Genomic DNA, 26,365 nt, shown 5'->3' on the forward strand with positions numbered 1-26,365 from the left:
TTTGGAAACAGGGTCTCGTAGATGTCATTAGTGAAACCTCTCAAGATGACATCATTTGATATTTAAGGAGGCTCCAACGGCTGATGTCCTTCTAAGAAAAAGGGGCACAGGCATAAGCCAGGTGTTGGTTAGGAGCTAGGATAACGCAGTCCCAGGCCAAACGACAACAGAGAAAATTAGCTCTGGCTTTCTGCAATCCCGGTACTTGGGAGGCAGAGTCAGGAGAACTGCCTTGAATTAAAGGCCAGCCTGGGATACACAGCAAAATCCTATCTCAGAAGAAACCAAACCAAGAGGCTGGTGAGATGGAAAAGGCACTCGCTCAACCTGAGCTCAACCCCTAGAGCCATGAAAAGAAGGACGGAGAGAAGCGACTCCACAAAGCTGCCTTTGACCTCCAGATGGGCACTGTGCACCCAGACACACACACACACACACACACACACACACACACACACACCACACTTCCTCTGCCTCCTGAGTGCTGCAATTAAAGGCTTTGGCCACCATGCCCAGCCTTTAGAGTTATTTACTCATGTATTTTATGTGTACGAGTGCTCTATCTTCGTGCAGGCCAGAAGGGAGCAACAGATCCTATTAGAGATGGCTGTGAGCTACCATGTGGGTGCTGGGACTTGAATCCAGGACCTCTAGAAGAGCAGCTAAGTGAGTGCTTTTAACCGCTGAGCCATCTCTCCAGTCCACACTTTTTTTTTCTAACTAAAAACAAACAGTCCGAAAGAGAATTCATTTCTGCTTTAAGGCAGGAGGTTTGTGGTAATTTGTGACATAGCCTAATGGACTCCCAGCCTGCTCCTCACCAGGCAGAGGGATCCTCAGTGGCAGGTACGTGTCACTTTCCCTGTGTGCCTCACAGTGTGGAGCATGTACTTTTGCCAGCCCTATTCATTCTGCAGGCAAGGAACCTGGGCCCATACCCAAGGCTCCACAGTCAGGAAACAGCTGAGTGGGGAACCTGGATGAAGCTGCCCAGGTTTTATCCCTGCAGAGCACCTAGGTCCCCCTAGTCAGGCTAAACTCTTTGCTTTCACAGTACCCATTCCCCAAGCTCCTACAAGAAATTCAATTACCCTACTTGTGTGATAGAAGGTGGCTCGGGGTCATAAGGAAACATGAGAGGCCACAGTTCCCACCAGGCAGGTCCCCAAAGCTGTCTCCTGGCCTCATGGGAGGCAGATATACAGAACAGAGAGAGATGTCCAGGGGCAGCCTTTCATCCTGGGGCGGAGTCAGGTTGTACTAAAGAGTTGGGCCACTGGAGGCCAGCCCCTCTCAGCCTCAGCACTCACCTCCACAATACTCCGCAGGTCCTGTACATACATGCGCTCTGTCTCCACAATCTCTCGCACCACCCGGCCCAGGTAGCTGAGCTTGTGGTGGGCAGGACTTGTCCCTGCACGGCCGTTGAAAGGGGAGAGGGGTCCCTTCATGTTCAGCCAGCCGCTGGAGTTGTTGTTGCTATTGGGAACGTGCCGGCCCCAAGGGGAGCCTGTCCCATTCTGGGCTGAAGCCTCGGAGCTGGTGGGCTCCTCCATGGCACTGTGGCTGTCACGGGAGGAGCCGGATGAGGAAGTGGTGGACATTAGGCTGGTTGGACGCTCCTGGCTGCCATCTTGGTGGAGGGCAGTGGAGACGGGCATCCTGGCATCGCTGCCCGGGATTGTCACCTCGGGGAGATTCTGGAGTAAGACAGACGGATGGAGGGTCAAATTCTGAGTAGCTACAGAATCCGAAAGAGGAAGGGAGGTTGCTGGAGACAGGGAGGGCACACAACGGGAAGTCACTGATAGCAGGTACAAAGTCCAGTTTGAGAAGATGAAAACAGCTCCAGAACGGATGGCAATGTGGGGACGACATGAAGGGACTTAACACTGAACCACATTTACAAATGGCTAAGATGGTAAACATTAACCTTTATATATTTTACCACAACTTTTAAAAATAAGGTCAGTGAGACGACATAGCAAGTAGAGGCTCTTGCCACCAGGTCTGGCAACCTGAGCTCCGTGTCTGAGACACACAAGGTGAGAAAAGAGAACCGACACCCTGCAAGGTGACCTCTGACCTCCAAATGTGTGCCACAGCATGCGCACCACCTCCCAATTAAATAAATGAATGGAGGTAATTTAACAAACAATACCAATAAAAAAGTCTAAACACCAAGAAAAGCTATTCCCTCAAAATAGGAATACTGACTGGCAAGGATGCTCAAGCTACATCCTTTCTGGATCTCAGCAGCTCAGCCTCTGTCTTCCCCAGGGTGGAGATACATGGTCTACACTAGGAGACAGTAAGTTCTCAGAAACCTGACGCTCCAGAAGAGCAGAGAGGGTCTACGGTACCTTCTAAAGAACTCAAAACGCAGTCCTAGGGACTGAGAATATAGCTCAGTTGATAACACACTACCTAGCATGCACAAGGCTGTTAAGTTAAATTCTTAGCATCACATAAACCAGGTATGGCTGGGTGGTGGTGGCGCATGCCTTTAAATCTCAGCACTTGGGAGGCGGAGGCAGGCGGATGTGAATTTGAGGCCAGCCTGGTCTACAGAGAGAGTTACAGTACAGCCAGAGCTACACAGAGAAACCCTATCTAGAAAACAAAAAACAACCTACTGGCATGGTGGCCCACCCCTGCCATCCCAGTACTAGGGAAGTAGAGGTAAGAGCATCAGAAGTTCAAAGTCATCCTCAGTCACACAGTGAGTTCCAGGTTAGCCCCGGCTTCATATCTAAAATCTATCATAAAAAATGCAGAAAGGAAACTAGACAAACAAGCATTGCCACCTGGGCAGAGTGCTCGGCCTCTCGGGGCTTTACCTATAACAGTGTACCCCAGAGCTATGTCCTCAAGGTGATGCAACCTGCTGCCTGCCCTCGGAGCCTGGCACAGTGACTATTCCACAAACCATCAGTACATGATGATAAGGGCAGCTCTCAGAATGCGCATCCCGCGTGCCTGCCTGTCTATGCTGGCCGTCACTGCAGAGGGATGAGCCAAAAGCTCTTTTGTTTTTGTTTTTTTGAGACAGGGTTTCTCTGTAGCTTTGGAGCCTGTCCTGGAAACTAGCCCCTTGTAGACCAGGCTGGCCTCAAACTCACAGAGATCCGCCTGCCTCTGCCTCCTGAGTGCTGCAAAAGCTGGCTTTTTTAAAAAATGTATTTATATATTTATGTTTGTGTGTGCGTGCGTGCATGTGGAAGTCAGAGGACAACCTGCAGAGGTTGGTTCTCTCCTTCTGCCATTAATTTCACGTCTTCAATTAAATTCGCGTCATCAAGTTTGGCACTTTCACCCACTGAGCCATTCCACCAGCACAGGCCCTTAACAGTGTTACACCAGCATGTAATACTCTCTGAAAAATTGCTACATCTTGGAGCACCAGTGGCTCCATCTGTACTGAGAGGGAAGAAAGGGGACGGCAAAGAACGAGCCAGTTTTACCCCTTGTCCCACTCCCAGGCACCGGGTGTAGGCAGGCCCCTGACTCAGCCACACCAGGAAATTCCCCAGAGCTGAGCAACAGCTGAGTCTTCTCTCAGCCCTGCTGGGCAAAGCGGCATAGAAGGCAGGAAGCTGCACCCAGGTGAGGCAAACACCTGGTGAACTTTATTCCCTGAGCAGATGGTACTGCTCGCAACCCACTCCAGAGAGAACACCTCATGCCTACCCACGGGACCAAAGCTGCCAGACCCTCCATGGCTTTCTATTTCCTCAGGGGAGGAGCAGGGAAAAGAGGAGGAACCTGAGTCATTAGTTTGGTGAGGAGGTGAGGACACCAGGGACCTCTCTCACCTCTACTGTCCTTAGGACTCAAAGGCTGCCAGACCAGCCTTGGCCAACAGGATCCATAACATGCAGTCGCCACTCCAGCCCATTTTCCTGTGTCTCTACCCTGACGTGGAAACCAGGGCCTATGGACTCTGCCTTTTGTACACGTTGCCGTCTCTGCCTGCCATTTCTCCTCCGTACCTACTCCACGTTGTTCTCGACCTTCCCGTCTTAGGCTAGAAGTTCTCTCTCTAGGAGCCTCCCCATCAGCGGCAGACCTGGAGGCCTCTGCTGTGCGCCTCAAGTTTTCTCTTCTGTTAACTCACTGTGTGACTGTGATTAGCTTGAGACCCTCTGCCTGGGGCCAACGGTTACACAAGCAGGGATCATCAGGACCAATTTGGAGAGTAGCAATGGCAAATAAGTTGACTTTTTTTTTTTTTTGGCAAGGTTTTTTTCTCCGTTTTGTGACAGGGTCTCTACCAAGGCTGGCTTCCAACTCCCAAGGATGTTCCTGAACGTCTGGTCCTCCTGCCTGCATCTCCAGATTCCTAAGATTACAGGAACAAGTCACTGACCTAACTTATGGGGTGCTGGGGCTCAACCCCGAGGCTTTGTGAACGCTAGGCAAGTAGTCTACCTACCGATGGAGCCATATCCCCAGCCTGTTGCTTTATTAAGCTAAAAGCTGAGCGTGTTCAGCCCCACTTATGGGTCAACACTAACCAGGCCCTTCTCACAGTCAGCATTTTGGCCCTGTGTCTCAGCGAAGGGATTTTATGCAGAGCAAGGTGCCTATTACGTGACAAGTGACGGGCCAAGGGTAGCTCTAGGATTGGTACTGGTGTTTGCCTCTGCCTACGACACAGGAAGCTAAGCCTTAGGGGAACCACTCAGGAGCCCTGTGCTGCTGCTGCTTCCTCCGGCCCTCAAAGACTTCATGCTAACCAGGGAGACTGGGCCCAAACTCTACCCTGACCTTGACCTCTAGTCCCATCAGTCCCAGCTGGAAAAACAACCAGGCAAAGACTTATGGCCTGAGATCTTTCCCAGATTAGCCCTGGGGTCATGTCAGCTCCTTTGGGAAGGCTAAACGGAAGAGACCCAAGTCCCCAAAGGATGTCACAGCCAGGAAGGTCATAAGCCTTACAGCCCTACTTTATACCCCCCATACACACACTATCAGGGGTTTACTCTATGAAAGGAACCTTCTGAGAGCCACTCGTAGGGACCCCACTTCTCTGTTTGCAAAGCCAGCTGTCCTGTTGAAAGCAGAAAGTACCTGCCTGAATCCCCCAGAGCCGAAACAAAACAGATCAGTCACTTGCTCAATAGTCTAAGAGCTGCAGGGCGCTGAGTCTGACCTATCCCTAACAACACCGTGTAGTGGGTGCTATTTTGAGTGCCCTTGTACAGATGCAACGTGGAGCCCACCGGACTTGGGCATGTGGACTCCAGCCGCCACACTCTCACAACCGCTACCTCCCCTAAAGGACCTCACACCTGTCAGGGCCATAACAGATGCATTAGTCATGGCCCCTGGTTTCCAGTGCTTTGATGTAGGATAAGCTACAAGAGCGTGGTGACCATCCAAAGGGCTGAGAAGGCTTGTCTGGATCTGCACCATGTGGATGGCCTCTGACAATCACTCTAGCATTGGAACAATACAGACTCTGGATCAAGGGTCATGGGCCACAGGCAGGCAGTGAGCAAGGGACTCCCAGGGTCAGATGTTCCATGTCTCAGGACAAGAATTTGGTTCCTCAACCTTGTCTGTTCTGTTTTTGTTTTTGAGACAGGGTTTCTCTATGTAGTCCTAGAACTCACTCTGTAGACCAGGCTGGCCTCAAACTTAGTAGATCTGGTTGCCTCTGCCTCCCAAGTGTTGGGATTAAAGGTATGCACCGCCATTGCCAGGCTTAAACTAAACTTGCCTCTGAAGAAGGCAGCAGTCAAGAGTCAAGCCCACCTGTCCCCAGCCAAGCCTCCAGATGTCTCCTGCAGAGGCCAAGTTCATCTTTCCGCCCAACTCAACCCTGTCAGGTATCAATCCTTAAACCAACCTTCCAGGGAACCGACTCTCAAACCGTACACTATGAAACCCTTTGAGACATTCCCCCAAAGAATCCAGGGATAGGAAGAGAAACCCACTTTCCCTCCCTTCCTTCCACTTCCTCCCCTCCTTCTCTATCTAAATTAAAATGTATCTACTCCCTTCCTCCATGCACACATGTGTAAAGTATATTCTCCACCTCCCAAGGACCTTCCCCGGGCTCCCCAGGCAAGGAGGCAGGCAGGCTACAACAGGTCCTTGGATTCCCAGCAGTAAACTGGAGCCAAGTCCCACACCTTTCCCTTCCAACTATGCCTCAGTACTGTACCCTCAATTTGACCCAAAGGGGGATACCCCCAAGTCCCCAGACATAGCCAGTGTCTCTATGTTGTCCTCAGGCCTCCTCTCACTGAGGGAATTAAGACCCATTCTTCCCTCCACAAAAGATCCCCCCAAAGAACCCCCTGGAGCCTTCTGGAACTCTCTTGTTGAAGGTCCTGGAGAAACCCCCAAGAATTGGCCACATTCCCTTAGCCCATCTCTGGCAGGTAAGCGGAGAAGGCAGGAGAGGTGAAGAGCACGCTTGGCACAAATCCCAAGTCTGGCAGGTGGAGATGTTGGAGACTCCCTGAACATATTCTGGCTCCGAAAGGCCAATCTGACCCTTTCACCTATTGCCCTTCACCCAACACCCAAGAGCTGAAGCCCCACAGCACCACACCTACCCAGCAGCCCAGAGAAAAGGGGTGGGGATGGGGTTCCAAAGGTAACTGGTCCCTGGGCCCCCTTTGCACACAGATAGCAGTCCTTCCCCAGAGATGGCAATACAGCCTCCATCCACTGGCCTTCTGGGCCTCCCATTCCAAACTCTCAAGATCGGGGTAGCCAAAGGACCTTTGATCTTCCCCAGAGCAACCCCAATTCCACTTTAAGAACTTCTCTAGAGAGGCGCCAGGAGGAAGCCACAGAGAACAGGCACAACTTTTCCATTCAAACAGGGCAAGGAGCAACGTGAACTTCCTCAGAGGTCTCAAGCAAGCTCCACAAACCGCTGGGCTGTGCTCTCCCCACAGCTCAGCATACCCCTGCATCATACTTACTTCCTAAGTGTTCCCAGAAGCCTCGCTTTTGCTGGTCTGTTCTTAAAGCTACACACACCCCTCCGAGGTTCTCGAGGGAGGGAGGGCTCTGAGGAGGTGTGGCTCTCTGCCTCTATCCCCAGTGTATTGCTCATGGGTCCATTCCACGCCTCCTAGAGATTCAAGAGCCCTGAGTCCCCGTGACATTCTCTGGGGAGTGATATTGTGTTCAATGTGAGCAATGTGTTCTGGAGAGGTTGTGTGAACAGTGTGACCGGGGTTTCTGGGCCACCCAAACCCAGCCCAGCTGGCTCAAACTCATTTTCCCACCACCCAAGAGCAGCAGCAGCCCTTGGCTGAATGAGAGGCAGCAAGACCATGGTTGGTAGGAAGGACAGGGCTGGTTGCCGTGTCAGTGGGGTACTCCCACCTGAATTCCAGAGAAGGCCTGTCTGGGCCTCCTGATGGGAGTCCAGAAAACTCAGCTTGGCCTTGGAAGGGAAGGAAAGCCCCTGGCAATGGGATTCAGAGGGAGGAACACTCTCCTACTTCCTACTGCCCCTCCCCACACAACCTAAGCCTGTGTTTATGATGCTTTTTCTCATACTGGGAAGTCCCCCAGACCCCCTCCCTCTACACTAGGCCAACCACGGCTTGCTTTCAGAATCACTCTGCTTCAACCATTTCTAATCCCTCCCAATGTACTGTGCCCCACCGAAGACATCCTCATCCCAATCCTTGGAACCTGTAGCACCGAAACATACTTCACATTGTGATCAAATAAAGGATTCTGAGGAAGGGAGACGATCTTGGATTATCTGAGTGAGCCCAGCATAATCATAAAAGGCACGCAGCAGAAGCCTGAGTCAGAAGTCTGTGGAGAGATGCAATGCTGCTCTTTTTGACCACGAATCAGAGTGCAGCAGCTCCGAACACCCATGGGCCAAAAGTAAATTCTATCCTCCCTAACTTGAAGACTGGAGGGTTGCAGTGGAGAGATAGTTCAGTGGTTAAGAACACTTGCTTGTACAGAGGACCCAGGTTCAGTTCCCAGCACCCGTGTGGTGACCTCATACATACATACATTCAGGCAAAACTCTCATACATATAAAAAGAAAAAATCTAAAGCAAAGTTTAATGCTAAAAAAAAAAGTGTGTGTGTGTGTGTGTGTGTGTGTGTGTTACAGCAGAATAGGAAGCTATTGTGCTTCTTTCCACTCTAATGATCCTGGGTATCATTTGACACCATGAGGTTGACACATGCAAGCGTTTCTTCTGGACTAAGTCTGAATGCCCACTGGGAGAGTTGCAAGACTAGACCTAGAACACCTCTCACCGTTCCCACAGTCAAGAAACAACTACCCTGTGCTGGAGATTGAGACCTAAGCTAGTTCCTCCTGGAAGGACTCAACATTAGTCACCGCCAGCAAGAGTCCCAGGAGCCAAGACAGCCAGCACCAGTGACTGATGGTTCACCCCGGCAACCTCGTCATACTTGGCCAGGCAGAGGCTGCCCTGCCATGCCACAGACTCAGCAATCAGTCATAAAAGACTGGAGGAAAGGCGAGAGCAGTCAAGTCTAGACACAGGACTGCAATGATAAGGCCTCCCTATAAATATCCCCCTCAAAAGAAAATATATATATAGAAAAGCAACCTACCAAGACATTTATTTCACTTACCCAGAGGAAGGTAGGTACTTTTGCTCACTGCTGGGGTTAGTCAGTTACAGCTTCTGGCAAATCTTGCCATTTACAGAAAAAGATACAAAGTAGTCGGAGAGGAAGCAGGCAAGGCCTTGGAAGCAGCCAAGGTCCCAGAAGTCCGTGCTAGAGGCAACTGCAAACCTACTTCAAGTGCTTGGAAGCCACCACTTCTCTCATCTCTAGGTTTAAAAATGTGTTCTTTTGTTTTGTTTTGTTATTGTTGTTTTGTATTTTGATTTTATGTGTATGTGTGGTTTGCCTGAATGTCTGTGCACCACCTACGTAACTGGTGCCCATGGAGTCCAGAAGAGGGCATTGGATCACCTGGAACTAGGGTTACAGATGGTTGTGAGCCACCATGTGGGTGCTGGAAACTGAACCCAAGTCAGCAGTTCTTAACCACTGAGGTTCTCTCCCATCCCTCATCTCTAGATTTAAAGGGATCAGGCGGGGCTGGGGATGTCGCTAATTGGTAGAGCACTTGCCTAACATGTACTAAGTCCTGGGTTCAATCTCTAGTATCTAGTACTTACACACACACACACACACACACACACACACACACACACACGGCACTCAAGTACAACCAGTACTACTTATTAGCAAACTTCAAGAACATGACTCCAAAGCCCAGACCTGAAAAATTACCCATGTTATTAGTCGTTGTGCCCCCCCCACCCCCATTTGGGGAGCTGCTTGCTTTGAGGCCTAGAACAGGCCATAGGGAACTAACTACAAAAGGAGAAAAGGAACCACACCTTCAGAGCTATAGCATCTGTTCCTGAGACCGCTTCAAAGGCACAGGAGACGCACAGCGGGAATCTACTGTGGCCAGCAGAGTTCTCAGAAGCGGTGAAGAGATGATGCGTGCATGAAACAGGTTAAGACACACTGAATTTATTCCACGAGTCTTGGAACCAGGTAGACCTGATTTGAAGTCTAGGTCCTCTACTTTCCCACAACTATATGTGGTCTTCAACTGTCCAGCAGCAAAATGGTTACAATACTGTCAGTCTCACTGACCATCACCAAGACTGGAGTGCGCAGGCAACCTGCACACCAGCATACAGAAGCCCAACCAAGAACCCAAGGGAAGCCGGGCGCTGGTGGCGCACGCCTTTAATCCCAGCACTCGGAAGGCAGAGGCAGGCAGATCTCTGTGAGTTCGAGGCCAGCCTGGTCTACAAGAGCTAGTTCCAGGACAGGAACCAAAAAAGCTACAGAGAAACCCTGTCTCGAAAATCAAAAAAAAAAAAAAAGAAAAGAAAAAAAGAACCCGAGGGAAAACGCTAGCCCCAAAAGCACCAGGATGAAATATTTTTCTGCCTTAGACCTTATTTTTTACCCACTCATATCTCAAACTATGTCTCAGCAGGTAAAGGCTTTGCCACCAAGCCAAATGACAGTGAGTTCAATCCCTGGAACACACACGTGCGTGCAAAATAAATAAATGTAAAATAAGAACAATAAAGGTTCAAGTCAAACTTGGTGAATCAGCCTGTGCTATCCCTTCCCACTAAACCAATGCTTATCAGTCTAGGGTCCCAACACAGTTCAGACCATGATCTCATAACCTCGCAAGAGCAGTTCGACTGATAGCCAGCACCAGCAAGCACAGGTCAGGGAAAGTCCCAGGGCTATCGCAGCAGGACACATTCCTCAGCATTCCATAGGGTGAGACGCTTGGGTCCTGGGGAACCACCAGTCCAACAGGACAGTCAAAGCATTGTAGGAGCAAAGGCACAAATAAGTGACCAACCAATCCCATCCTTCACGCTAGTCCCTGGGTTTTAAGTACAGCTTCAGGTAGAGCGTTAGGACAGGGGACAAAAGTCAACGCAGCAAAGAAGACAGCCAGTGTTCCTGAGTCACAGGGAATATCAAACAGAAGAGCACAAAAGAGCCCAGGACTGTTGCCAGCTGCAGTGGTTTGGGTGAGAATGGCCCCCAGAGGCTCAGACACTGAATGCTTAGTTCACAGTTGGTAGATTTGTTTATGAAGAATTAGGAGGTGTGGCCTTTGTTGGAGGAGGTGTGTCACTGGGGGTGGGCTTTGAGGTTTCAAAAACCCAGGCCAGGCCCAGCTTTTCCCCATCCCACCTCAGACCTATAAATCAGAAGTAAGCTCTCAGTTTACACCTAGTGCCCCGCCCGCCCGCCTGCCTGCCTGCCCGCCCGCCTGCTTACAGCCGTGTTCTCCGCCATATGGTCAAGGACTCACCCTCTGGAACTGTAAGCCAGCCCCCAATTAAACGCTTCTCTACTATAAGCTGTGTTGGGTATGGTGTCTCTTCACAACAACAGAACAGTAACTAAGACGCCTCTGAAGGGGCCCTAACTGTGTCCCCAACACACTGAATGTACCTCCAAGACAACCCTCCTCAGAGATAACGATAGCTGCCCTTTCTTCCTAAGCTCTGAGCTTCAGAATTCACTACCTCACCAAGCATTTATTCAGTACCTACTGTAACAATGTATCGCACACAGACCCAACTCACAAGAGCTCCTTCTATTACCAAAAGAGGGTAAAGTGGCAGCATGGGCTAGGGCTAGGAGACAGCTAGGTGGAGGGCTTGCTAGCAAGCTCCAGGTCTCGGGTTCAAGGCCTTGTATCATGAAAACAAAACAAAAATCCAGAGAGTGGAGTTTATGAGCTGCCGGAGAGCTCCAGAAGCCTCCAGCTTAGAAACTCAACACTTCTGAGCGTGATGCTAGGCCCTGAAGACACTAAAATGAATGACACACTACCCTATCTTTGAAGAACTTGAACTCTAGAAGGAGAAAAGGCATGTATGTAGATGAGAGCTAGCGCAGAAATGAACAATGAATACACAAAAGCTGCTTAGAGAAGGCCAAGTGTGCCTGGAACCTGCAAGCTTTGCAGGAAAAGGTGACATTCTGGCCGAGTCACCACCGATGACTAAGCCAGATGAAGAGATCTGGAAGGGTCAATGAAAGTCAGCTCCAGAGAAAGGCCTGGGATCCTGTGCATCCTGGGGGCATCTGAATTGTTTTGTGGAAAAGGATTACTAGGGCAGGTCTGGAAGATCAAACACCGGGACAGGTGCAAACAGGCTCGGAAGACAAGGCGTGAGAATATGCACTAAAAAAACACCATCTGGGTGGGAGACGGCAGCTACAGGTGTCCCAGGACCAAGAAGGGTTCCGAAAAGAATGCAGAGGCCCAGGAGAACCTGCTGACTTTCCACAGCGGATTTCTAGAAGAAAGCGAAGAGGGAGAGGGGACGGCAGAGAGAGCACCGTCTAAAAAGGAGCAAGAAATACTCGCTCGCATGCATGCAGCGGGGAAGATGTGTGATCTAAGATCAAGGCAACATGATGCAATGCATAAATTAGGTGTTTCTGAAAGCAGGAAGAAGGGCTAGGATGTAGCTTAGCCTGTCAGGAAAGCCTGGGTTTGAGATGGAGCAACACATAAAACCAGATGTGGGAGCAGGAAGATAGGAAGTTCAAAGCCACCCTTAGCTACACAGCGAGCTTGAGTCTAGACTGGGCTATGAGACCCTATCTCAAAGAGGATAGAATACAAAGGGACTCTATCACCTGACACAATCCCTTACAACCTGAGGCCACTACCAATGGGGACCAGTCACTGAGATTCCAGGCAGTAGCTGGGAGGGAGTCTCCCTTTGGCAGTAGAGGCCCATAGCCCTCATCTGGGCTGAGGAAGGGTCCATATGAATCTTAACATCTGGGGGGTCACCCCCCACCACGCACCACCTTCCTTTCCCACACGTCAGAACTGGGGGTAAGGCAGGGTATCTCCCCCAGTCTCGGCTCCCTCCAAATTCTAAACATGAGCCTTCAGGAACGGAAACAAACTCCTTCCAGGACGATGCAGTTAGTTAAACCATCAACTTCCTCACCCTGGCTTCTCCACAACCCACCCTCTTCTTAGCCTGGGCTTCCACCAGGGACCTTAGGATCCTAGCACAGGGTTAGGGGAGTAGCTTTTCCAAGGCAGGCCCTAGAGACTCACACACAAGTGTGACCTCACACACTTTCCTACCAAGCAGAGCGGCAGCCCCAGACTCCCTCCACTCCCATCCCCCAGTCCCTCACATCCTGGCTAAGAGGCCTCAGCCGGAGAGGACTAAGGGAACTCATCCAACCAGTTTCCAGTCTAAGAGAGGAGACTTCTCCCTTAGTAAAGGGCACACAAAGACCAGAATTTCAGAATTTCGACAGCTCCCTTACCTGTAGCCAAACCCCAGAGGCCACGCAGGACACCGGGCAAGGAGAGGCACAGCCCTGTGGCAGTCTACTCCATGAAGAGAGAGGCCTTGATACCCAAGGGAAAGAGATAGTGATGTCCAAGCAAGGGTCTCTACCCCAGCTCCCTACACCTGCTGCCCAGAGCTATTATGCAAATGAGGTGCTGGCCCCATCCCAGTATCTAGGACCCACTTCTCACCTCCTCTACTAATGGTGCCACTTGATTTCATCCAAAATAAACACCTCCCTGTGGATTCTGGGCAAAGGAAACTTCAGGAAGAAGTGAGGAATTAGCTATGCTTTTCCCAGTATGCACGTCATGTGTACGGGTATGAGGGCGGTGGGATCACCCTAGATCTCGAGAACACCCCTCCCACCAACTGTGAATGTTTGGAGGAGACACCATGGAAGTCCCCAAGTAAAGCACTCCACACTCCGCAGGATTGTCTGCCTGTTTCCCAGTCACAAGACCAAACCTACTGGAAGCACCCAGGGCAAGGTAAGGAGAGTCCACTCATCTACCCCTGAACCAGGTATGGCCCTCCATTTCTGAACCTCCGGGGGAGACTCTGCCTTGTGTCCCAAACGTGTGGCTGTTCACATTCCCCAGAGGTTGCCAGGCAAAGCTTAGATTCCCAGAGTCCCACCTGCAGCCCACTCGGACCCCCTTGGCCTGGCCCCAGAGGGTACCTACCGCTTTCCTCAAAAGGGCTCCCATCCCAAGACAAAGAGAAGCACTGGGAAGGTGGCCAGGGGCTAGGGAGCTGCATTCTCTCCAGGAGTGCGGCAGTCCAGTAGTTAACAGGCTCGGGCTGGGCGAGCAGCAGACTGCCACCAACAGCCTTGGGAATTAAAGTGCCCGCTGCCTCCCGTGAAACCTCTTCAATAAACGTCCTATTCAGATCCAGTTCCGCGTGTGGGTCATACTTGCTACATTTCTCTCATTCCAGATTGCTGGGGGGGGAGGAGCCACCAAGGAAATGCAGCTTCCCACCACAACTCAGCAGGTTCCTAATGGGTGAGGACCCGGGCCACAGCCCCAGGGGGTAAGCACCGTGCAGCCGAGGGCCACAAATATCTCCAGAGACTAAGCACATGGGATACTAAAATGCAGGAAGTCAAACACTGAAGACTCAAACAAAGCCAGATCAGTCACCAACACAACAATGCTCCATTTATGGGGCACCTTCCCCCACTCAGGCCGTGACAGCCCAAGGCTATTAACCCTCTGTCCTCACAACAGCAAGCTGGAGGGTGGAACAGAAGGCGTCAATATTATCCAGGTCAGGAAAACTGAGGCGCGGGCTGTTCCCAGAACGGAACTAAAATCTCGGACGACGTTTTCTGAGGGCATACAGGCACTGCTCTGACACATTAGCTATGCCCCACAACACTCCTCCACTCAAGACCATGCAGTTAGGGAAGTGGAGAGCCGGGGTTTGCTGGACTCCAGATCTCTGGGCAATCCATGCAGAAGCAACACATGCCTCCCCCTCCTCATACACAGGACCCAGGAGCCAGAGCCTAAAAGGAACCCGGGTAGACCGTCCCCTCAGGTGCCCCCACGGGATATTTCTTTTTCCTGCTCCTTTTAAAAGTTTTCGTTTCACTAGGGGAAAGTTCCCACACAGTGTGACAACCCCAGAAAGAGACCCAAACAAAATCACCTGGGAATTGATAACTCACCCACAGACGCTTCCAGACAGAAAGCACTTGTGAGACCAGCAGAAGACCAAACACAAAAGAGTGTCGTTCTTCTGCCCACACACTCTGTGGTTGGGGGTGGGGGTGATCTGCACTCGTGAGGGACAAGAATCCTGAGGTGCTTCTGCATGCACCCTGCTATAAAACCACAGGTGGCAAGTCTGGGTCTTCAGGTTTGCGCCCTTCATGTTCTCCAGGTCTTGTCAATTGCGCTGGCAGCTGTGTAAGGAATTGCCAGAAGGTGGCTGATGTGTGTGGGCAACGTGGAGAGGATGGCGTTTTGTGAGTGACTGTGGTGAAGAAAGGCGAGAGGTATCCTCCTGGCGGAGGAGACAGAAATAGGCTTGGGAAGGCGGGCAGGGTGGGGGTGTAGCTCACTTGCCTGCTGCCTGGCCAAACTCAGCCCAGCCAAGGCTACAGAGTCAAGACTGAAAAACCTCCCAGTGGTAGAATGCTTGCCTGGCATGTGGGAGGCCCAGGAATCGGTCTCCCAGCAAAGGTAGGGGATCCCTCATGTCTGATCACAGAATAAATCGTATGCAAGTGCAGGGGACAGCAACCAGCAACACCAGTAAACAGTTAATAATAGATTTCAGTACAGTCCTAAGTGCCAAGCAGAAGAAAAAACAGGAAAAACAGTGTCACTGGGGGGATGGGATCTTTGCTAGGTAGAGGGGTATGGATGAGGTGTCTCTGAGGTGACTGTTGAGACAGACACAGTAAACAGTAGCCAGACAGGCGAAGCCTTCTGGTCTTTCCCTCTTCCCCACCTCAACCATCCACTTCCACTTGTGAGCCGCCCAGACCTAATCACCACCAGTAAATACAGATTTGTAAAATTATCTTGCCTAAGTGCCCATCTCTCGGCATCCCGTGATTGCAAGGGGCTGGCAGGATGACCCCATGTGTAAAAGCATTTTCTGCTAAAGCCCGATGACCTGAGCTTATCTCTGGGACCCACACAGTTGCAGAAGAACCAACTGCTGGAAGTTATCTTCAGAATTCCATATGCAGGTCACAGCATGAGCATAACCCCTAACACAGACACACAGACACACACACACACTAAAGAAATAAGTAAATAAGTGTAAAAAAGTAAATAAAAGCCTGACTTACAGAATAAATTCCAAGCCAGCCAGGTCTACAGTGAACTCCTGACTCAAAAAAACAAAAGAAAAGGAAATAAAAGAAGGAAAAGTATAAAAAACTATAGACAACTCCTCTATGCCAATGAATAAAATAGTATAACCAATGCAAATTCTAGAACAACACAAACTACTGACAGGTCCAGGAGGAACAGACTCTGACAAGACAGATAGCAATTTGTAATTTTAAAAATTAAAATGAAAGTCTACAATGAGAGGGCTTCAATGGTAAATTGTGGCAAACATTTAAAGAAACCATACCAATTATTTACAAACGTCAAAAAAAAAAAATAGGAAAGGGACCAACACTCCCCAAGTTATTCTGATTCTGTTGAACTGTGTTATCAAGGTCAAACATAAATAAGAAAGACTCAGACTGTAAAAAGTCAAATTATCTCTTTCTAGATAGCATGATACACAAAGTCTAGTAAAAGATTTCAGCAATGTAACAGGACACAAAAATCAATTGTAATAATCCCAACACTTAGAAGGTGGCAACCGGGGGGTGGAAGGGCTGTGCTGAAAAACAATCTGTGCTACAGAGTAAGTCCCAGGTCAGCCTGGGCTACACAGCAAGACCCTGTTTCTAAAATCTGCAAAGGATCTGAGCGAAGGCTCAGCGGTTAAGAGCACTTCCTGGTCGAGCAGAGGACCTGAGTTTAGTCCCAGCACTCAGCATGGGCAGCCATCTCCAGGATATCTGACACCCTCTTCTGGCCTCCACAGACACACAACACACGGCACACAATAAGATCTGTTCCTATACAATAATAACGAAAAATCTGGAAACGTAAAAAGACAACAACCCAAGGTGGAGAGATGGCTCAGCACACAAACCTGACGGATCACCAGAGTTCAGTTCCCTGGACCCTACGGAGAAGGAGGGAACGTCGGTTGTCCTCTGACCTCAAGCAGCCCAGCCCAATAAACAAATAAACATTTTTTTAGATTTACTGGTGTATGTATTTTAAGTGTATGGATGTTGTGTCTACATGTATGAACACCAACAGAGGGCACCGGTTTCCATGAGACTATCGTTGAAGATGGTTGTGAGGGGCCATGAGGGTTCTAGAAACTGAACTCAGAAGCTCTGGAAGGGACGTCAGGAGGTCTCTTAACCACTGAGCCATATCTCCAGCCCCACAAATAAACGTTCTTTAAATGGTGTGTGTGTGTGTGTGTGTGAGCACATCTTTAACCCCAGAAGCAGGAGGATCTCTGTGAGTTCAACGCCATCCTGGTCTACAAAGTGAGTTTCAGGATAGCCAGAGCTTCGTGGAGAGACCTTGTCTCAAAAAAAAAAAAAAAATTAATAAATAATAAAAATACAAAAGAAAAAAGTACAAGACTGATACACAAACTAGAATATTGTTGAAAGAAAGTAAGGATCTGGGCAGTGGCACTCGGGAGGCAGAGGCAGGTCTCTAAATTCGAGACCAGTCCGATTTACAGAGCGAAGGCCAAGACAGCCAGGACTACACAGAAATCCTGTCTCACAAAAAAAGAAAGGAAAAAAAAAAGGAATTAAAGAGCATCAAATGAACAGAGAGTCATTCATATTCTATCCATATTGAGCATTTAACACTGTTAAAAATGGCAGTTCTCTTTTTTGGCAACTTCTGACAAACTTCTCTGCAGATTCAGCTCTCCCGATCTGGGCTCCCTAGAAAGCACAGCCGTCAAGACCGTATTACGCTCACATAAGAAGACATGAGCCGGAAGCACAGAATAGAGAGGACAGAAATAAAACTCCATTTACAGTCAATGGGTTTTTAACAAGATAATTCCGTTTAATCGGTGGGGTCCCATTAGAGAAAGCAGGTCACAGTGAAGCAGAGGCAGGTGAATTCCCAGGAACAGCTCAGTGTGCACAGCTTATAATAAACAAGGGACCCTTTCTTAAGCAAGGTCAAAGACAGGGAACCGCATCCAAGGTTGTTGTCTGACCTCCACACACTCACACACATGAACATGCACACACACACACACACACACGCATACTCATACACAAAGGGTTTTTTAAAATTAAACACAGGGTTACCATATGACCCAACAATCCTACTCTTTGGTAAATCATTAACATATGCCCACACCAAGATGGCTCTGCGTTACATAATCTAATGTCCACAGCAGCATTATTCACTTTTAAAATTTATTTACTTATTGGCAATGCCAGGGGTCAAACCCAGGGCCTTGTGCATCTAGGCAAGTCCCACTGAGCTATGGTCCGATGCAACAGCATTACTCATAATAGCTAAAGAGCTGAAACAGCCTCATAAATTTTTTTTTAAATGGGGAAGGTCACACGTCAAGGACACCAGGAGTGGTGGCGCACACCTTTAATCCCAACACGGCAGAGACAGGTGGATCTCTGTGAGTTCAAGGCCAGCCTGGTCTACAGAGTGAGTTCCAGAATAGCCAGGGCTACACGGAGAAACCCTGTCTCAAGAAAACAAAATATAAACAAAAAAAAAATTGAAGCAGAAATGTCTATCAGATGGTTGATAAATACACAAAATGTAATATATCCACCTAATACCGAGTTACTTAGCAATAAAAAATGAATTACTTTCTACAACATGGTACATGTTAGGAGACACTGATGAAGTGCCCAGCAAAGGAAAGCCTGCCATAAAGACAGAGAATATAAAACTCCACTACTACAACATGCCCAGAATAGGCAACTCGAGAGAAACAGGAAGTATTCCAGTAGCCGCCTGGAGCCGGGGGCTGGTGAAAACGGGAAATGACTGCTAATGGGGACAGGTCTTTTCTGGAAGTAATAATAATGTTATAAAATTGGATAGCAACAGTTGCACAACTCTGCTGACGATACTAAAAATCAATGAACTATATACACAGTGTATGGGTGACTTTAATATATGTGAAATACACCTCAATGAAACCCTAAATAATAAAGAAAGAAAAAACATTAAGACAAGTCGGTAGTGTAGACCATCCAATAAGCAATGGAGGGCAGACCTTGGGGGAGGGTGGAGTTGGCTAGTGTTGAAAAAAAAAAAATAAAATCATTTGCATCTTTCAAGGTTAACCACGGTTACAGGCAAGGTTCTTGAAGCAGTCTGTGACCATGATGAAATCCAGAGCAAAGCTCAGGCACCAGGGCATATGCTAAAGCCCTTTCTTGTCCTGCCAGGGCCCAAAACCAGCAACCAGAAAATACATTCCAGGCACATTTAAAGTGGGAGTAAGTGGGGAAAATCTGTAACATTTTATTCCTATAAAAAATGAGAAGTCAGGCGGTAGTGATGCACACCTTTAATTCCAGCACTCGGGAGGCAGAGGCAGGCGGATCTCTGTGAGTTCGAGGCCAGCCTGGTCTACAAGAGCTAGCTCCAGGACAGGCTCCAAAGCTACAGGAAATGTGTCTTGAAACCCACCCCCCACACACACAAAAGAAAAGAAAAAAAGATGAGAGAAATTAAGTATGAAAACCTACTATGTAGGATCATCAGGCGCCAAGACCACACAGTTCAGCATCCTCAGCAGAGCTCAGAACCCACACAAAGGAGCGAATTCCTGTGGATAGTTGAGAGGGCAGTTCTCCCTGTCATTTTCCCCCTCAGAAAATACCAGTATTTGCACAAGATGCCTGGGAAGCGTGCTTGTCTTGACAGAGGCAAGCACCATCCCGGGATACCTGGCAGTCTGTTTTTGTGAAACTCAAGTGAGAACCCATTCCAACTCGACTGAACCCAAACCCGGGCCCCAGCCCCACAAGGACAGCACAGAGAACAGTCCAAAAGAGCACACCTGCAGTTTCAAAACGCTGAGAGCGCTAAGAGCTCCGGGCTCGGGAGTCATTAGGAAGTTCAAATCCTGAGCTCGGGGTGTGGCAGAGATGGCTGGCTTTCCCAGCAGGCAGAGGACCCTGGGCTCACTTCCAATGCCACCAAAAAAAAGAAAAAGTTTTTAAAGGATAAGAAAGTTCAAATTTGATCTTTTTGAAGCGTCAGCACAGCAATCCTGGGCAATTCACCAGACCTTGAAAGGACTTGGGGGCTGTGAGATTACTAACCAGTTCTCAACATCTCTTAAGATCCCAACCAATCTGACTAGGAATATTAAAAAAAAAATAATAACTTATTTTTATTCTATTTGCACTGGTATTTTCCCTTCATGTCTGTGTGTGGAATCAGAGACAGCTATTAGCTGCTATATGAGTGCTGGGAACAGAACCTGGGTCCTCTGGAAGAGCAGCAGTCAGTGCTCTTAACCACTGAGCCGCTTCTCCAGCCCTGACTAGGGATCTTCAAAATGATGTTTTACACCTCCTTGCCTCTCCTAACCATAGTCAGGGTTAAGGGCGCACAGCTTCGCCTTTTCTTCATGTGTCAGGGACACAGCTGCCAGCCAAGCGCCCATCATCACTAGTGAGCCCCAGGTGGAAGGTGTGTCAAGCCATTCCCTGCAAACAAACGACCCTGGGTCCTTCCGCCTGCCACGGCCTTTCCTGGCGTTTCTGTTTCAGCCTGCTTTCATTGCCAACTCGCTGCCCCACAATGGCTTCCCTTTCTATTCGGGCTTCCTCAGGGCTCTCACTGCTACCTATCTGCAATGGGCTCCGACAGAAGACACAGGTTAGGGGGAGAAGTGAACCAGGCTCCGGGGAGGCTGGTGTGGATTTCACAGGCATCTCAACCCCTGGCTATGAGCAGATGAGCAGGACTGTGAGGGAGGTTGCCAAGCAGCTGGGTGGGCGTGGTATTATGGGATATTATGGGACCTGTATTCAAAGCTATAAGCACACCCTGCTGTCCTCTTCCGGCCCAATTTGCATGGCGGTAAACTCAGCAGCAGGCCTGGGAATCTGGGTCCCAGCGACTCCAGGTTCCCTTATGCTTTGCAAGCTGCAAGAATACCAGGCTGCCTGCATCACTGCCTCATCAGGTTAAAATTAGAATCTTAGGTCCTGATCGCTCACTTTAAGCCAAGAATGGATCATTTGTAAACCAGGCATAGTGGCTCACATCTGTAATCCCAACACTCGGTGGACAGGAAGACTGAGTTCAAGGCCAGACTGGAGATCAGAGAAACACAAACAAAAGTGAAGGTGAAACCTCCATTCCTGAGGTTTAGCTCAGAGCAGCATAAGTTGATCTGACAAGTATTTACTGTAATCCTACCCTACGCAGACACTGGGGATGTAGCAACGACCTACATAGAGGCTGCAAGAACACTGCTTCCCCTTTCCCTACAATAAATATTTGTCATCTGTTGCTCAAGTCTCTGGTTTATACACACACACAGAGAGACACACGAAAGAGAAAGACAAGATAGAGACAGAAAGAGAGAGGGAGGAGTGTCTTCATAGCCTTAAGAGTAAATGCTATGAGTTTTTTGTTTTGTTTTTTTTTTTTTTAAATGCTCATTTATTTTTGTCATGTGTACAGGTGCTCTGCCTGCATGGACGTCTGTGCATCACAGGTGTGCAGTGTCTGTGGAGGCTAGAAGAGGGCATCCAATCCTCTGCAACTGGAGTTGTGGACAGTTGCTAGCCGCCAAACAGGAATCAAACCCAGGTCCTCTGGAAGAACAGCCCGTGCTCTTAATCACTGAGCCGTCTCTCCAGCCCCTAGCATTAAAAAAAAAAAAAAATAGGCCAGGCGGTGGTGGCGCACGCCTTTAATCCCAGCACTTGGGAGGCAGAGGCAGGCGGATCTCTGTTGAGTTCAAGACCAGCCTGGTCTACAAGAGCTAGTTCCAGGATAGGCTCAAAAGCTAGTGAAACCCTGTCTCGAAAAACTAATAATAATAATAAATAAAAGCCATTCTGACTATATAGAAACATCCTGTGTCAAAAATTTTAAAGAGGGTAGGAGAGCCAGAGTTGTGACTCAGTCGGCAGAGTGCTTGCCCAGCATACACGAAGCCGAGTGTTCAATCCTTAGCATAGCATATAAACCAGACGTGGTGCTGGGTGCCTGTAGTCAAGGCATGGGGGAAGTGGAGAAAGACCTGAAGCTCAAGGTTACCCAGTCATATGTGGAGGTCCCATGTTAGCCTGGGATTAAAAAACAACAGAGTCAATTTTAAAAACATAAGAATTTTTAAGCAGTCCCAGTAGCCTGCTGAATTCATATACAAAGATAGCATAGGATACCCCCTTGGGGTCAAGAGTAAAATAAAACAAGTGTCTCACTGGGTAAAGGCACCTGCCACCAAACCCGACAACGTGAGTTCAATTCCTAGGTCCTACACGGTAGAGAAAAGAACCCCCACAAGCTGTCCTCTGAACACACACATGCACATGTGCACGCACACACACCAAAAATGTGACTTTTTTTCTTAAGTCTTTTTCCTCCATTCCTTTCTCCCATCTCAACTCAGACTCCAGCAGTCATCAGAGAAATTCCCAGGATTCTCACTCTGTTTCTTAAAAAAAGCCGTATGTACCCAGCACCTTCTGAACCCTGTTCAGTTTCTGCATTCAGCTCTTGAGGCTGTTCATCATGGACTAGGAGGTCTTGCTAGTCCTTGACATTAAATACAAGCATCCTCTCCAAATGCCAGCCAAAACAGCTATTGGTCTCCTTTCAATCTGCTTTCTCAGACAGCAACAGCTCACTCACCCAGTGTGGACTCCACCCCTGCTTTCTTCACACAGTCCTGGAGCAGATGAGACCACCAAGCCAGGGTTCCTCTCAGATGGAGCCCCACACCAGTCAGTCATGCCCCATAGGTCATGTTTTCTGCTATTCCCAGTTCTTTATGAGGACAAGGATAAGCGAAGCCCTATTCCGGCTCTCAGAGAGCTTCTAATCAAAACAAGCCAACAAGGCCAGGCATGATGGCACAAACCTCAGTGCTTGGGATGCAAAGGGAAGTGGATCACTGCAAGTTTAAGATGAAAATGTCCTAGGGGGTAAAGAAAAGAGTTCTGGGTCTGTCAGATCCAGTTTCAAAGGGGGAAAAGAACCCAACAAACCATATCCAGTTAGCAAGACATGCTGGTCCCCAGACATCAGAGGAATGGTTAACATCTCCAGGATAGCCTCTTGTGGGATCACTGGACCGTCTTTCTGACTTCAAGGTACCAAAGTCACAAACATGCCTGGGGCTACGCAGGGCCCTCTTTCTAACTTCCTCTGAGGCTCTATACCAACTGACAGTCTCCTAAAGTTCCTTCATCATAGGGCGGGCCTGGCTGTGCATGTGTGTGCCTGCAGAGGCCTCGGAGGAGTGGTCTGGCTGACAACCACTTCCCTAGGCCTGGCCCCTGCATAGCCCATCTTCCACTTCCTGCACAGGAGCAGGGCCCCCAGGAAACCGCTGGCCACAAGCTTTGGCAACAGCATTTTAGATTAAACCTCTCTGGAGGAGGGTGGTGGTTCTAGCAGAGGGGAAGAGACTCATCACATGGGTTGGGTGGAGACGGCTTAGATTTGCACACGCCTGACCCTGGGCTTCTCTGCAGTCCAGTCAGTTGCAATTCTGAGAGTTGAGATTTCTGGAGCCCGGGAAAGAGAAGGCAGTCTAGTTAACACCACAAGGCTATGCTAATTTCTGGGACAACAAAATGGCTCAGTGGATAAAGGCATTTTCCACCAATCCCGATGGACTAAGCTTGATCCACAGGACCCTCGTGGTAGAAGGACTCCCATAAATTGACCTCAACATTTTTAACTCATTGTGGTCCCTGGGGAGCCCTTATCAAAGTCTTTGCAGGGTGCCTCAGAACCTCTATCTTTTTTTTTTTTATTAAAGATTTCTGCCTTCTCCCCGCCACCACCTCCCATTTCCCTCCCCCTCCCCCATTAAGTCCCCCCTCCCTCATCATCCCTTAGAGTAATCCGGGTTCCCTGCCCTGTGGGAAGTCCAAGGACCACCCACCTCCATCCAGGTCTAGTAAGGTGAGCATCCAAACTGCCTAGGCTCCCACAAAGCCAGTACGTGCAGTATGATCAAAAACCCATTGCCATTGTTCTTGAGTTCTCAGAACCTCTATCTTGTCCCGCCATCCTTGCACGCTCTCCTTGAACAGCCTGCTCACAATGTATACCCCTCTCCTTCCACTCCCTAACCCCTGCATTCTTAACCCACTCCCCACCCCACTCCCGTATAACATATCTATGCCGTGAAGATGAAGACAGACGGAGAACCTCCAGGACTGAGGCCAAGCGAAGAGGCTAGGGATAAAGGTGTGATTCATCAGCTGACTGGATGCAGGGGGAATTCCATAGCGTGGGGACAGTGGCCAGCACACCTTCGATGGGAGTCTTGCATCCCCAACCGGCTGCCGTCCAGGGTCACATAAGGGACTAGACTGACTCAAGTTTTCTAGTTACCCTCCTTTTGAATTCCCGTCCATCCCAGCACTTAAAGTGCAAATGCACAGCTTTTCACCCAGGGTGAGCGCACTGGCAGGAAATATCGCTGCTACCTCTGTCTGTGGAATTCGGCAAGAGAAAGAACCGGCTGCATAGCTCCACCAGGCTCGCTGAACACGGCGGACGTGTTATCTCATTGCTCATTCTCACGATGCCACATGTGGTAGGCGCGATGACTAACTCCGTTTTACAGTGAGAAACAGACTCAAAGGAGTTAGTCCACAGACGGCTGCAGGGTTAGGAAGCTGCCAAGCTAAGGTTTAAATCCAGGTCCGTCCAACTGCAAACCCCCGATCTTAAATGTCACATCAGGATGCCGACCTGGGTTTCTAGGGACAGACGTCCAGAGTGCGTAGAAAATGTCTCCCCTGGCTAAATGACTCCAAAGTCCCTTCCTTAGGGAACAACTGTCTCCTGCCTTCCACGACAGTTCACATTGACTTTCTCTAAGACGCTTCCAATGACACATCTTGTTCTCTGTCAGCTGCCCCTAGTAGAATCCAGCTCCACCCGGTCAACAATTACTGAAAACCAGACTTCGTTCACTACTGTGTCCCCAATGCCCAGTATTCACACTTAGAAGATGCTAATAATAATGGGTGAATGCATAAAATAGATATAAGACACTCAAGTGTAAGGAGGGAGAGATGAGGAAGGAGAGTGAAGGAGTGTGTACCAGGGAGTGATGGGGGTCCCAGGATGAGCTGCCAGGTCTGTCAGACCCTGGGAACTCCTGAAGGGTTTTTCCACTGTCAGTCGTAATTCTTAGCCGCCAAACCCCCTGCCCGAAGGCCTCTAGAAACTGGGGGAGGAAAGTAATGAGTGGGGCGGGCTATAGCTCTTGAACAAAGGCCTGTGGACATGCAGCTGGCTGGAGAGGCCGGACAGGGCAATGGCCTGGGCCAGAGGGACGGCCCGGGATGGCTGGGCTGAAGTCAGCCCTCAGTGCAGCTGCAAAAGCAAGGCCTCCCACCACCAGAGTCCCCTCCACCCCGGCACAAGAGAGAAAGACTTCACAATTAACCCTCCAGGGCCTGTCACAGCTTGTAGCACCCTCCCTGTCTGGGGACCAAAGCCTGCATAGGGCTCTCAGGGCGGGGTGGGAGTAGTGAGCAGGCCTCACATCTGGGACCCACACTGTCTCCCCGCCCAGGACTGGTCATCTCGCAGGCCATGGCCTTTGGCCTGTTCTGGTGTAAACACAGTGACCCTGAGATAGCAGTGGAGTTAGTAAGGCCAATGTTTACTCTGAGACTAAGATATTATGAGCCAGAGAGTAAGCTCCCGCCACCAGCTCCTGATGTCCTGTGTTATGATGCATGGGGCCTATCCAGCAAACACTGACGGGGCCCCTTGTAGCCAGCCACTAGACCCACTAGACAGTGTTTCTTTTTTTATAGTAATGTATGGTGTACTTCTCACATAGGCACCTTCTTTTGATCGTGACTACATCCCCTATAAAGAAAAACAGGTACTCTGTATGGAAACTGAGTCAGAAAAGATAAGCGAACCGGGAAGAGAGTGGGAGCTGGCCATGGGCGAATTATGTATGCAAAAAGCACTATCCATCTTCGCTGTAACTCAATAGGGCCAGCATTAAACCTCTGGCAAAAACTCACTGCACTCTCAGTCCAGTGGGGCTCCCACTTTCCTGGCTGGGCCACCGCTCTAAAACAGACAGTCCACCCTTATCAGCCCAGACTAAGTGGAGGGATGAGAAAGGCCCCTACTTCATTCCCAATTCCCAGCATCATGTGGATAAGCCTAGCAGGGGAGGGCCAGCAGAGGCATCATGTGAAAAGTACCCATACAAATGGGAGGTGAGGTCTAAGCCCAGAATCATACAGGAATAAGAGTAACAGAGGAGTTGACTTTCTGGTGTTTAGTCCCTGGGTTTTTATGCTGAGCATTTATGACCTAAGATTCCAGTCTAGCAAAGGAGGGATAGAAAGGAACTCTCTGGAAGGCCAGACACAGCAGGAAGCCTCCTCCTCCCCTCTCTCTCTCTCTCTCTCTCTCTCTCTCTCTCTCTCTCTCTCTCTCTCTCTCTCAGGACTGTCATTATACTCCATGCTAATTATTTCTTGAGCAAGAGCCATGTGACTGGAATGTGTAAAGAGGCACGGCTTGGGAGACCGGGAACCCCAAGATTAGGGTTCTCCGTAAGGTGCTATGGTGCGGGTCGGTTCTGGGGGCCCTCAGAGAAGCCTAACAGCCCCTACATCTACCAAGAGTTTAGTGAGTGACTGAGACGAATGCTCTTACCCAATCTTCAACACCACCCCACAATGCCGCTTTTTT

General features: G+C 49.4%; 1 protein-coding gene across 8 annotated transcripts in view; it reads right to left on the reverse strand.

The window, feature by feature from the left end:
- Plekhg3 (pleckstrin homology and RhoGEF domain containing G3) overlaps positions 1-26,365 on the reverse strand; it is a 43,943-nt gene that overhangs the window by 16,618 nt on the left and 960 nt on the right. For 7 of the 8 annotated variants that reach the window (XM_057782499.1, XM_057782503.1, XM_057782497.1 and 4 more), the window contains exons 1-2: positions 13,559-13,595; positions 1,311-1,700 (exon numbers count right to left, since the gene is read on the reverse strand). In XM_057782499.1, the coding sequence (XP_057638482.1) occupies positions 1,311-1,700; positions 13,559-13,582 (414 nt within the window). In that variant the 5' untranslated portion in view covers positions 13,583-13,595. Of the gene's footprint in view, positions 1-1,310; positions 1,701-13,558; positions 13,596-26,365 lie in introns of those variants that run through there. The other variant, XM_057782501.1, reaches the window with a different exon arrangement.

This window comes from Chionomys nivalis, chromosome 10 (assembly GCF_950005125.1).
Source record: "Chionomys nivalis chromosome 10, mChiNiv1.1, whole genome shotgun sequence".
Classification (NCBI taxonomy): Eukaryota; Metazoa; Chordata; class Mammalia; order Rodentia; family Cricetidae; genus Chionomys; species Chionomys nivalis.